The 13,247-nt window shown below is 49.4% G+C and overlaps 1 protein-coding gene and 1 non-coding gene across 6 annotated transcripts in view; one reads left to right on the forward strand and one right to left on the reverse strand.

Moving 5' to 3' along the window:
- FRMD5 (FERM domain containing 5) overlaps positions 1–13,247 on the reverse strand; it is a 300,110-nt gene that overhangs the window by 34,547 nt on the left and 252,316 nt on the right. For all 5 annotated transcript variants that reach the window (XM_037054503.1, XM_037054504.1, XM_037054501.1 and 2 more), the window contains exons 2-4: positions 12,459–12,563; positions 7,313–7,355; positions 6,996–7,074 (exon numbers count right to left, since the gene is read on the reverse strand). In XM_037054503.1, coding sequence (XP_036910398.1) covers positions 6,996–7,074; positions 7,313–7,355; positions 12,459–12,563 — 227 coding nt within the window. The remainder of the gene's footprint in view (positions 1–6,995; positions 7,075–7,312; positions 7,356–12,458; positions 12,564–13,247) is intronic.
- On the forward strand, positions 6,249–6,446 carry LOC118992680 (U2 spliceosomal RNA). Its single transcript, XR_005067690.1, has one exon. It is a non-coding gene; the product is annotated as a U2 spliceosomal RNA (small nuclear RNA).

Raw genomic sequence — 13,247 nt, forward strand, 5'->3', positions numbered from 1 at the left:
CTAGAAAGGAAACAAGACTTTCCCCTGAGGGGCGGGGTTTCTTCAGACATCTGGAGGTAGGACAGCTACAGGGAGGTTAAGGGTAAGGCCAAAGGAACACTGCTAGGCAATGGTGCAGCAACTGGAGGGGGAGGGGAAGGCAGGGCAACAACATCCTAAAGAACAAACCAGAATTTAGAGGACAAGAAGATTTGAGCTCATGAAAGGACCCACTGGCAGCTTCAAGGTAGAGAGTTGCACGAGGCGCCCCCCCCCCCCCTTTTCTGTTACAGTGCAGTATCTTCCATCAAGATGCATGTTTTGTTCACTTACGGAGGTAACCGATGCCTTAGTGGTGTTGGTCCTGAAAATACATCCCATGTGATTCACTGCACCCTTAGACCTCTTCTCAAGAGACCCTGGCATGTCCTCCCCTGCCACACATGGCCTAAGGGAGACCATTTCGTGGCCCAAGACACTGCCACCAGGGTCATTGTGTTGCCAGGCAAGGGATCAGCTTCCTGGGCCACGCAGCCTTGCCAGCTCCTGATGAGCAGGCTGGCTGGGTCACCCAACCCCAGAACCCCAGACAGAGTTACAGAGCCTCGTCCCCTCATTTTGTAGTGGAGGAAGAAGCCCAGACGTGTAGAATGACTTGTCCGAGGTGACAGTGATCAGAATCAGGACAGCCTCCCCTCCCAGGGCCTGGCGCTTCCTCCCCACTACCGTGACTCAGTTAATTATCAGGCTGGGGCCTGCAGGGGCAGTCCTAAATGAAGTCAGATTTAAGACAACAAGCTTGCTCCTTCAGGACACTTTTTTGGGAAAACTCTGCCCACCTCCCCTGGCTGCAGGAGGCTCTACCTCACCTCCATTTTTAACACGTGCGCTGCCCTTCACTGATGGGGGCATGAAAAGGCGAGAGCCTAAAAGACAACTGAGGACAACCTGAGTTTTTCTGCAACACGTACATCTCTTCAAGGTACTGGCTTTGGTATTATGCTTTTGACATCAGAAGCATAATGGGGATGAATCTGCAGGTATTTCCAGAAATAAAGGTTCTGAGCCTTGGAAAGCACTGGCGGCTCCTTTAGAGTTTTTTTCCAGAAGAGCCTTCGGCCCCACCCTCCCTTCATTAGATTCTTTGCCTCTGGCTTCCTCTATTTCCTACCATCCTTTCCCCCTCGGACAGTTGTGCTTAGTCTGTCCTCCCCCACACGAGACGGCACGCTCCTTGGAATCAGAGAATACATTTCACTTACTTTAATGTTCCCCTAGAGAGCACACATGCCCTGTGTCCAGCGCGCCTGCTCGCCCTGCCTCCCACTGGCCATCCAGCTGTCCAGCTGTGCTCTCGCACCTGTGCCAGGCAGGTGCTGGGAGGATGGCGGGGAATAAGACAGAGTCCCTCCTCTTATGGAGCCTACCTTCCAGTGAGAGAAACAGGCGACAAGAAAAAACGAAACAACGATGACGATCTACTGAGTGCGTGCTGTGCGCCACACGCTGTGCTCTTTAACACTTGCCTCTCCTTTAGTCCTCATGGCTGCAAGGTGGCTGTGAGGTGACTGCTGCTTTTGTCCCTGCCTCACAGATGAGGAAGCTGAGTGGTCAGAGACGCTGCTCTTGCCTTGTCACACAGCGAGTGAAAGAAAAACCTGGAGTGGGAACCCAGGGGGTTTGAACCCTTTTGGATTCCTCAGCCCAGGGTCTCTGAAGACAGCTTGCCACCGTGGTTTCCAATGAGATAAAATACAATTTTGTTGGGACACAGACCTGTTCATTCCTTCATATGTCGTCTGTAGCTGCGTTTGCTCTGCAGTGGCAGAAACGAGTAGCTGTGACAGAGAGCACATGACTCGCAAACCCTTCCAGGGTTCGTGCTCACTACTGGGCCTTTCACAGAGAAAGCCAGCCAACCCTTCTTAGCCGAAGCGGGGCTCAAGCAATATTCACTGAAGGGATAAATAGCCCGAAAACTCCATTCACTCCCAAATATATTAGTTCATTCTATTAACAGTGTTTTGAGCACCTGCTCAAACGCGTGCTGGGCAGCGTGCTTCTTGGAAGCCGGGGCCCCATTTGTTCTCGGTTTCTGTTACTTGATCTTTCCAAACGGCTCATACACCTGCGGTCCCTGTTAAAAGCTAAATCTGGTGCCTAATCCCCATTTTCTCTGCTTTGTCTTCAGCTCAGACAAGAAAATCTATTTATTACTTTAAAAAATGACAAAAGAGATTAATCGGGATTTGGCAACTAAATTTTTCATCTGAGAAGAGTCCAAGAGATAATAAATTGAAGCACAGTTCTTCTCCCCCTACTTCATCCCCTCCTCTCAGCCTGGCTTTATGGGAAAGGATGAGACGGAGGTGAAATTTAGGACCAATATTGCTAGGAAGAAGCCCACTGACAGCTAAATTAGTTTGGCAGTAAAGTGGTGTGGAGGGCTCTAAGCCAGGAATGAATTACCGGTATTGAGTAGGGCCGGGCAGGTACCTGCTCTCTGAAGATCAGCAGGGATGTGAATGAGGAGCACGATGCAGCTAATTCTAAGGCCTCCACTGAACCCTTTGCCTTGGGGGAGGGGTGGCAGGAAGACTCCAAATCAGGCTCAGGCACCCTGGGGCTGACACTCCTGACAGGGCTCGAAAATTGCATTCTAGGGAAGAAAGGCTGGTGAGATGCACAGTGGTGGTGGTGGTGGTAGGGTGGGGGGGGGGGTGTGCAGAGCTCACACACTTGTCAGTGTCCTTGAAGTTCACTGACTGGCTGAGAGGCCCAGCCACGTTCCTCCTGCCATGCTGACCAGGACTTGGGCGATTACCAAAGATGGCTTTCTCTCTGAGTTCTCAAAGGTAGCTGCTTAGGTTAGAGACTCTTGCTGGCAGGGAATGGGGACAAAATCGGTATGGGGATTATCACAAAAGAAGTACCTTTCACAGAAACAGGGAGACAAGCCAGAGTAACTGTACTTGTGCCCCATGAGCAGAGGCCCTGGGCCATGAACCATGTAATCAGCCTGGCAGGACACAGATACTGAGCCTTTGCTCAGTGTAAGTCGAAGGGAGGGTGTTATTAAGAAGTACAAGACTGTGTATAGTGGTTAATCCTCCCAACAATTCTAAGAGGTAGCTGTTACTATCCTCATTTTACAAGTGAGGAATCTGAAGGTCACAGAAGTTAAATATCTTGTGTCCAGGATATGAAATAAAGAAGTGACAAACAGGATCTGAGCTCTCAAGTCTATGCTGCTTCCTGGGTAGGCGGGTCAGTACATCAGTGTTAAGCGGTGACATTTGATTTAGGAAAGAGTGTTAAGAACTCCTCCTGAGGACTTCCGCCAAGATGGAGGCATAGGTGGAAACACTGTGCCTTCTCCCACAACCAAGTTTGAATACAACAAAGGTTTGGAGAAACAAAGACACAACCAAAGGACAGAAAATTGAATTATACGGAAGTCCGACTACATCTAACCGTTCAACGGGGACGGTAAGAGGGGCGGAGCCAGCAGCGAGCAGGGTCGGGCAGGACAGGGCCCCCGACCCAGGCGCGCAGGCAGACGGGAACCAGTTGGGGTGCGGGGCAGACCGCGGGCGCATATTCGCGCACAGTGAGACAGACCACGCAGGCCCCAGGGGGCGAGGGCTGACGGCGGTGGCACACTCGCGTGCAGTGGGACGAAACGCGTGGGCCTGGTGACGGCAGCAACTGCGGCACCGGTGAGGGCCGTGGCGGCAGGCGGCGGACAGGACGCCATAGTCCCTCTTTGACCCCGCCCCCACATACAGCGTCACAACCCAGCGACTTAGTTGCCCTGCAAGACCAGTGAGAGCCATTGTCCCTCTTTGACCCCGCCCCCACCTACAACGTCACAACCCAGCGACTGAGTTGCCCTGTTCTAGTGAACACTTTAGGGCTCTGATCCTGCTATGGAACAGGCACGAACAACCCGAAAGATGGCACAAGAAGAACTCAAAGTCCCAGAGCCAATAACTCTAAGCGACCGAGAAATTGCCAGCCTCTCAGAAGCACAATTCAGGACACTATTTATCAGGATGCTCACAGAACTGGTTGATTATAGTCACAAATTAGAGGAACAAAGTTACAAATTAGAGGAACGTGTGAGGGCTGGACTGATTGAAATGAAGGGAGATGCACAGGAAACCAATAGTGATGGAAAGGAAACGGGGACTCAAATCAATGGAATGGACCAGAAGGAAGAACAAAACATCCCACCAGAAAGGAATGAAGAAATGAGAATTCAAAAAAATGAGGAGAGGCTTAGGAACCTCCAGGACATCTTTAAACGTTCCAACATCCGAATTATAGGGGTACCAGAAGGGGGAAAGAAACAGCCACGAGTGGAAAACGTATTTGAACAAATAATAAAGGAGAACTTCCCCAGTCTGGCAAAGGAAATAGACTTCCAGGAAATCCAGGAAGCTCAGAGAGTGCCAAAGAAGTTGGACCCAAGAAGGAACACACCAAGGCACATCATAATTACATTAGCCAAGACCAAAATGAAGGAGAGAATCCTAGAAGCAGCAAGGGATAAGGGGACAGTCACCTACAAAGGAGTACCCATCAGACTGTCAGCGGATTTCTCAAAAGAGACCTTACAGGCAAGAAGGGGCTGGAAAGAAGTATTCCAAGTCATGAAATCCAAAGACCTACAGCCAAGATTGCTTTATCCAGCAAAACTTTCATTTAGAATGGAAGGACAGATAAAGTGCTTCTCAGATAAGGTCAAGTTCAAGGAGTTCATCATCACCAAGCCCTTATTATATGAAATGCTAAAGGGACTTATATAAGAAAAAGAAGATGAAAAAGATGAACAGTGAAAGGACAGCAAACACACAGTTATTAACAACCACACCTAAAACAAAAGCAAACCAAGAAGACAGCTAGATCAGGAGTGGAACCATAGAAATGAAGAACACATGGAGGGTTAGAAACAGGGGGGTGGGAGGGGGAGAAGAGGGGAGAAGGCACAGAAAATAGCATAGATGGTAGGCAGAAAATAGATAGGGGGGAGGGCGAGAATAGTGGGAGAAATATAGAATCCAAAGAACTTGAGACACGTGGTTATAAACTAAGGGGGGGAGAATGGTGGGGGAGGGAGGGTGTGGGTGGAGGGGACTGAAGGTGGGGAATAGAACAACTGTAATGGTATAATCAATAAAATATATTTAAAAAAAAAAAAGGACTCCTCCTAAGGGCCAAGATAATGTAATTTTGTCCTCGAATCAAATCAGAAAGCCATGCGTCCGTGGAGCTCTCACTGGGTTGTATTAGGCCAATCCTCACCCCATTATTGATCAGTGAGGTGCAGACGTGGCCACCCGGATGTGCAGTGTTAGGAGGTAGTGCGCCAGGCTCTCAGCAAAGGTGTGTTGAATTTGGTCTGATATGGACAGGGGCTTGGCCTTCTGGGTCTGCCCTGTCATCCTTACCTGTTTCACAGAAAGAGCGAGGGGGAGGGGAGGATGGGCTCAGAGCTAAGGCAAACACTCTGGAGATCATGAGCAAGGCAGGCTAGTACTTTGCTGAAACTCCTCTGTGGTGAAACCGTCACTGTTCTGCCTAAAACTACAGGATAGCTTATTAATATAGATGAGCTTGGTTTTTAGAAGCAATGTGGGAGCCACATCCACTTCCCTGTGGGTGAGCAGAGCCTGTCGTTTCTCTGTCCAGCAAGGAACACGGGGTCTGACCCCAACCACACACCCCACGGCCTCGGTGCGCACTGCTCCCTGCACCGACCCTCCAGCCAGGTGCCAACATCGCCCTCGCCCTCCCCAGGGCCCACGGAAGGAGCCACTCTCCCTCCCTTGTCCCACTTCTTTGCTCTCTTTGCGCTGCTTGTTCCTATTTCTTGCCCGCTTCTCTCCCTATTTTCTCATTCTTCTTCCCTGAGAAACTTGCTCCTTTGACGGGTTGTAAAGGTAGTGTGACATGCTCTTTAGAACATGAAGTGAAAATAATTCCATAGCTTTCCTTCCTTCCTCCCTTCTTTTCCCTTTTCTTTTGATTTTCCCAGGCAGTTCAGAATCCAGAGTAGATCCCAAGGCCTTCCAGGACAGTCTGCAGGACCGGTTTCTGCCCCCACGCAGTGTGTGCTGCCTCCAAGGTTGCAGGGGGCCAGCCGAGCTGTTCCTTCCTCTGCTCTAGGGTTTCTTGGTGTGACCTTCTCACGAGTGGTCCCACCCCCTCCAAGGCAAAACCAAGATTTTGCTTATATCAAACATTAGATCTTTCTATAATATATATCACCTTCTTGGCCTTTTGGCTAAGATCAAGTGTAGATCTTTCTAGTATAAAAATTAAGGATGCCTGCTAAAGAGAGTTCATAATGAGGCAATACTTTTAGAGTGAATTTGGCTCAGAGACACAAAACCCTGGAGAATCTTTGAAGCTCCTATTCATTGACCCTCTTATAGGATGGCTGTGGGCACAGAGGTTCTTTCTCATCCTCAAGTGGCGCTGGATGAGACGGGATCCATTCCCTGCAGCCATCTGCTCTCCACAGAACGTAATGCCCACAATGAAGGGTTTATCATGGACCCGAGCCATCAGCCTGCCGGAGTGTACCCACTTGGATCTAAAATCCTCCGTATTTCTCAGCTTGTTTTTCAGTGTCATGCTCTGGCATTGCCCAAGGACATTAGGCCACTGGAGTCTGTTTCCGTCCCCCCAAAAAGCAGCAACACAGCCCTCTCCCAAAATGTCCACAGTGGCCACATCACAGGTAAAAGAAAAAAACTCATTTGATTAGTTACTCCAGGCTCCTTTGAGGGTGGTCAATCAAGGTGAAGTATTCACACTTCTTAAAGAAAGACATTTTACTGAGGGGGTGAGCAAAGATAGCACGTGGAAATGAAATACAAAAGAAGTAAGTTTATATTTAGGAAGAATTCCTTGCCTATAAAGTTAGGAGTTTCCAAAATAGAGGTCTAGTCCCTCTCTCCTGTCCTCTGACAGGTCTCATTGGCTGAGGGAGGTACGTTTTGCCTTACCTGGTTATTTCTTCTCTCAGGGCAGCAGGGTCTGCAGGGTAAAACTTCACACGGAAACACATGGTGAAGGGAGGCTGGGCTGCAGAGAAAAAGAGGTGCCCATCAGGAAAGACCCTCTGTCCCAGAGACGACTGGGTCCCCTTCCCCCCCCCCCCCCCAGGATGCACAGGCCTCTGAACCCTCAGAAAAAAATCCTCAGATGCTTAGGGCAACTTCAACTCTGCACAGTGGAAAACCACCAAGACTTGCTGCAAGTGGTACGTGTCATCCCACCCTCACCAGGGTAGGGCTTGAGTCTTTTCTTGGAGAAAACTTACATCTCAATTGTTTCACCACAGACTTTGTAAACTCCAACCAATGCTGAAACAGAGAACACAGAACAAAAAACCCAAATGAGAAGCAGTGTCAAATATAGCTTGTTTAATCCAATACAAATAACCAGACAGATTGCATAGCCCGGGGTAAAAGCAGCCCCAAAGCTTGAGATATGTGGCTTGGAGAGTAAAGAGTGCTATGATTTTCTGAGAAGTTTCCCAGGGAACCAGCTGTGAAGGCGAGAAGAGTTCCAGCTTCCGAGGCCATTTCTGGGCTTCCCTGGCAACGCCACCTTCCACAGTCGGGTGCCAAAGTCCACAGGAGGGAGCCAGAGTTCTGAGCCGTGTTCTGGCATACCAGCAGGCACAGGCGAGTCCCCATACGGGTAAGGGGTCAGACCCCACCTGGCGTGAGTAGGGAAGTACTGACTGTAATGGGTTGTGTGTGTTTGTGCTACATGCCAACATTTTTTTTTTGGCAGGGGAACCAAGGCTGTTGGTAGCAGCTCTAGAAAGAAATGACAGAATTTCAAACGGTGTGAAGGCAGGGATGGCTGATGTAGATTCCATTTTTGTTTGAGTAACAAGGATTGCCAAACTCTGGGTTAAAGATACATGCTCAGGATTCCTTGGCATCAGGGATGTTTAAAGTCTGTCTCATAAGGTGACTAACCACAGCCAATGTGTAGGATACTACCCTGTGTCCCTTGGAATCTCACGGAGGCAGGACACAGCAGCAATGCATTTTTCCCATGGTACTTATGTTCAGGGAAGGAAGCAACGAGTCCATCCTCTGTTTCCTGGTTCTGCATGGGTGCTTTATAAAATGCATTATTGATGTTTGCTGCTTTTATGCTAATGAGGAACCTTGACAATTTGCAGAGAGCTACTGTTATTTGGGTTTGCTTTTCTGGAATAGCTTAAAACCATTAGTCACAAGGTCTGTGAGGGCAGAAAAGGTCTTGTTTACACTGTACTGCCCAGGCTCAGCACAGTGCTCAATAGGCAGCTGTCAGAGGGACAAAGGAACCGGGTCCACACCTCCCTCCTTTCTGGCTACTTCCAGTTAGTGTAACATCTTGGCAGAGTTCTCCCTTTGCAGGACGGCATCCTGGCCTCCCTCGACTCCCAGCTCTCACCTTCAGTCTGGGCTGTGGGTCATGCAGTTAATGGACCCACTAAGAGCCAGTCCTCCCATCAGCTCCACGTGGATAATCTGTGCTGACATTCTGCTCCCTGGCTTCCTCTGATCCAAGTTCCCACGAGGCTGGCAACTCATTATAGCCACTCAATGTGGTTAAGAGGTCCTTCTCACATTACACGGCCCACCGCGGCTCCGCTTCACAGGGAAGCAAAGGCAAAAGAGGAAATTGCATGGAAACAACTGGGTTTCCAGGCTGTTGCCTGTGGAGGTGGAGGCAGCCCATCTGATTGGAGCACTCAGGAACTTTATACCGGCAGAAGAACACGGCAGGTGTTGGGGACGCAGTAAACAGTCACCCTAGACATTCCACTGAGAGGTTTAAGTAATAAACAAAGAAAGTTAGACAGGAAGAAGAATGACTTGTGAGGTCCATTACCAGCAGAAGGTAGAAGGAGCGAAAGGAAAAAAAGGTTATTCCTCTTGGCAAGAGCTGGAGAGAGAGCTGAGGACAGGAGTGAGGCTGGAGGCGAGTAGGAGGGAGGTGGGAAGGAAGTGGAAAACGGTCACAGTTTGTCCAAGAGATTTTAAGGGTCTGGTAGGGAAATCTTGAAAAGATTCCAAGAATATGGTGATGGCCGGAGTTATCGCTGGCATCCATCTGTCTAAATCTGGGTCCTAGAATCTCTTAGCAAACTGATAATAGGGCTTTGGGGAGGAGGGATCAGGAGAAGAGGAAAAAGACTCAGAGCGGGGAGTTTGCTCCTGTCTTTGAGTGAATGAGTGGGCCAGTGTGGCAGAATATTCAGACTCCAGAGGCTAGAAAGGGTACCTCTGCCTTGAAAAGAGAGGCTGAGAGCAGGATGAGGCCCTGGGCCTGAGCCAGGAACAGGGGAGTGGGTGATGGGAAGCCAGAATGCCCGGACCCCACGGAGACCCTGGCCGAGCAGGCAGTGAGGAGATGGATGTGCTTGCTGCCTTCAGTATGTCTGGAGCCCCGGGCGGGGAGGTTTATTTTAGAGCCTCACACTCTAGGGGAGCTGGGATCTTACCTCCTCCCTCTCTACCATGAACCAGTAGACCTAGGATGGCGATTCTTCACAGGCTCATTTCCCTACAGCTCTCAAGCCTATCTGCTCTCCTTAACCCCTCCATAAAGGCATGGAATCACAAAAATTTAGAGGTTCTCAGGTATGAATTCGACATGGAATCTTAGAAATCACATAGGCCCTGACTGATGTAGCTCAGTGGACTGGGCATTGTCCTGGGAACCAAAAGGTCACCGGTTCAATTCCTGGTCAGGGCACATGCCTAGTTTGTGGGCCAGGTCCCTGGTTGAGAGTGTACAAGGGGCAACAAATTTATGTTTCTCTCATGCATCAGTGTTTCTCTCCCTCCCTTCCCCTCTCTCTAAAACTAAATAAATCAAATTTAAAACATTATAGAGAAATCACGCAGGCTCTGGGGCAGACAGGTCTGAGGTGGAGGCAGCTTTGCTACCTGCCTTGGGCAAGTTACATAACCTGTCTAACTCTTTATTCACGGATCCAGAGAATGGACCACAGAATTGTGCGCACTCATTTTATTTGTGGTAAGGATTAAACAGCATGTGTGAAGCTCATAGCTTAGTGCCTGCTGCAACTGAGTGCTCAGGATCCACCAGCCAAAAGACTCAGGCTCGTGCTTGGTGCGCCCGGAGCCCGGCACGCAGCGGCCACCCCAGGAGAGCTTTCTTCTCTATTTCCTTATCACCTCTATGCACTCTCCGATTCTCCTCAAGCACGTTCTGACCCAACTTAAAAATAATGAACAGGACACATTTGCCCTTGGTTCTTCAGGTGCCACTCTCTTTGGAAGACAAAGAGATCTTAGGCTAACTACGCTTCCTTCTTAAGGAGAGACAGCTCAGCCCCAAATAATAAACAAATAAACACCCCAAAGCCCCTTTATAGAAATAGTCCATCGTCATCATATAGTGAGTGGACACCTATAGCATGTGAGGACATGTCGCTGGTTGGTGTCAGAGCACTTTTTGGAGTCTTACCTGTGGTCCAGAGCTAAGGGCAGTAATTATGTCAAGACAATGGAGAGAGACAGCGGAGGGGCTGACTGGAACCCTGCTTTCTAAATACCCACGATGCTCAAAATTCTGAGCCAGGAGTAACGAAATGTCAGCCAAGTGGAACAGGGCTTGTCAGAGTAAGAGACACAGTTCTTTTGAGTCTTTCCTAAAACTCAATGTGTTTAGCATAAAACCTAAATGGGACCTGGAGACACAGTGGCTCAAAGCAGTAATTTTTAACCCACGTGCTGTGAGAAGTTTTAAAACATTTGATACTTGACTATTTAGTCAGGGGCACTGACCTCTTTTCCCTGAGATTATCAAATAAAAAAATGACAACAGCCAACACACCAACAGCTGTCTGGTGTGAATTCATCCAAATCATACCTAATTTTTTGTCAGATCAGCAAAAAACATAATGTATTTTTTGGTGTGCAGCAGAATTTTAGTCATTGGTTTATGTGTGTCACGAGATGAAAATGTCAAAAATCGCTGGCTCAGAGCATCAAAGAAAATGGCGAGGGGCACCCATTCACTCATTCTCTGCAGCCCCCTGGCACTGCTGGGAGGCTGCACCCTCGGAGCTCCCTCCAAAGTTCCCCACTGGCAAGAGAGATGAAGCCCATGTTTGGGACTGTGAGGAAGATGAGTGCACCCATGAAAAAGGGCCCTCTGGGGTTCACGGTGATCATGTTTTTGGAGGTTGGCAGACAAGACTGAGTGGTAGGCAGGGGTGTAGGGCAGGGAGACATTGAGGCCTGAATGCTTCTGTGTATTGCTCACTTCAATGGGGACGCCAGAGAGTGTATCTCCACAGAAAGCAAAGGCTGACGGACAGTGTGGTAGAAACTGCAGGTGTCTGCTAGTGGGCCGCCTGGGCAAGTGGAGGGGAAACACGGCACTACGAACCATCAACTCGCCCATTCATCACTCCTTCGGCGGATGTTTACTAAACATCCACCGCATTCTAGGCCCCACGCAGTTCCATGGGGTGTAGTAATGAATGAGATAATGTCTATGCCCTCCTGGGACTTATATTTTTGCAGGGCACATGGACAACCACAGTTGGTGTAGCTACGGCAGGGGCGTAATGCAGGGCATGTGGGATACATAGGAGGGCCCCTCATGCAGAGTGGGGGTGAGGGAAGACTTCTGGAAGAAATGAAAGTCTAAGCTAAGACCTTATTGTGCAAGAAGGAGTTAGCCAGAAGAAAAGTGTGGGGTGCGGGGAAGTGAGGAAAGGGAGAAGAAACACTCCAGGCAGGGGGATCTGTACAGGCGAAGGCTCTGAAAAGAGAGAAAGATGACATGTCTGGAAGCCACAGAAGAGTCTGGCTGGGCCACAACAGGGAGGAGACGGGCCAGAGGAGGTGAAGCTGGAGAGGTGAGCAGGGGCCTGGGGATGATGGACTAGCTCCTCTCTGTCAGGACAGCACAGTCCTGTCAATGCCCTGGGTCTGTAGGGCGGCCTGCACTGTGCAGTACAGAATAGGAATTGAAGGGTGTGCAAGAACCTGAAAGGCCTGTGTCACTTTGGCTCCCTCCCCCTCCCAGATGGGGGTGGTGTGGCATCTCAGGTGAGGCTCCTGACCAGAACATGGTTGGGCCCATTCACTAGAAAGCAGGCAGGAGAGGGTCAGCCTGGGACCTGGGCTCAGGGAACACAATACTAGCCCAGCTGGTCTGTCTCCAACTGGACAACTTTGGTCAAATCATTTCAGGCCTCCAAACTGCCACTTCAGCATCCATAAAATAGTGTGCATACTAGGTGAGCTCTGCTAATATGTCTTCCAGGTCCCATAATATGATCTGAAGAATGACACCTAACTGCAGGGTCTGGCTGGTCCCTGACTCCTGTGGCTAGGATCTGAACATGAGTTGCCATTCAAAGCTTCAAGCTTACTGATCAACCCTCTCCTCCATTTGTGCATTGAATCGTGACTTACCCGCTGCTTATCTGGGTCCACAAAGCGGATCCCAAAATAGTCTTTCTCAAGTAGGTTCAGGTGGTGGCACAGAAGGTCAAACAGGTACTGGCCTTTAGCATCTCTCTGCAAAGGAAGAAAACTCCATTGAGAAATGAGAGGGCTTCTCCAGTGGAACTCTGTGTTGATGGTCATTAAAAATCATTTATAACAGGAAAGGGGCACCTGTCCGTAACTGTGTCCTCTGTACTGTGATACATTGGATATTCTCTGGAATTCTGAGGCTCTAGAACCTGAAAGGAGCCTAAGAACCCTCCCTTCCACAGAAATGTCAGGCAAGTCAGAGGAGAGTTAGGGAGCCCAGCTCTGATCTCTGATGCACAAAGCTTTCCTAGGAAATGTCAGTGTGGAATACATCACGTGCAGCTGCTCTGCCTCTAAAGTACATCTGAAATCCATTCACTTCTCTCCACCCCCATTACCACGCCGCAGGACAGCCACCACCATCTCTCAGCTGGACCACAGCCAGAGCCTTCCGACTGGTTCTCTGCCTCTGCTCGCACCCTCTCTCCACGCAGGGACCACAATTTACTCTTTTTTTTGCTGAGTATGTAATATAGGCACCTAGTAAAATATTCAGACATACAAAAAGATACACTATGAAAAGTCTCCCTTCTACCCTAGTCACTTTGTGCCTCAGTTCCTCTCCCCAGAAGCAACCCCTTACCGGGTTCTTATGTGGTCTTACATCATAGGCAAGCTTGTGTGCGTGCACACCTCCCCTTTTAAAAACACCCTGGCAGCACCTTT

This window comes from Sturnira hondurensis, unplaced genomic scaffold, assembly GCF_014824575.4.
Source record: "Sturnira hondurensis isolate 20B ecotype Veracruz unplaced genomic scaffold, ASM1482457v3 Scaffold0008196, whole genome shotgun sequence".
NCBI lineage: Eukaryota > Metazoa > Chordata > Mammalia > Chiroptera > Phyllostomidae > Sturnira > Sturnira hondurensis.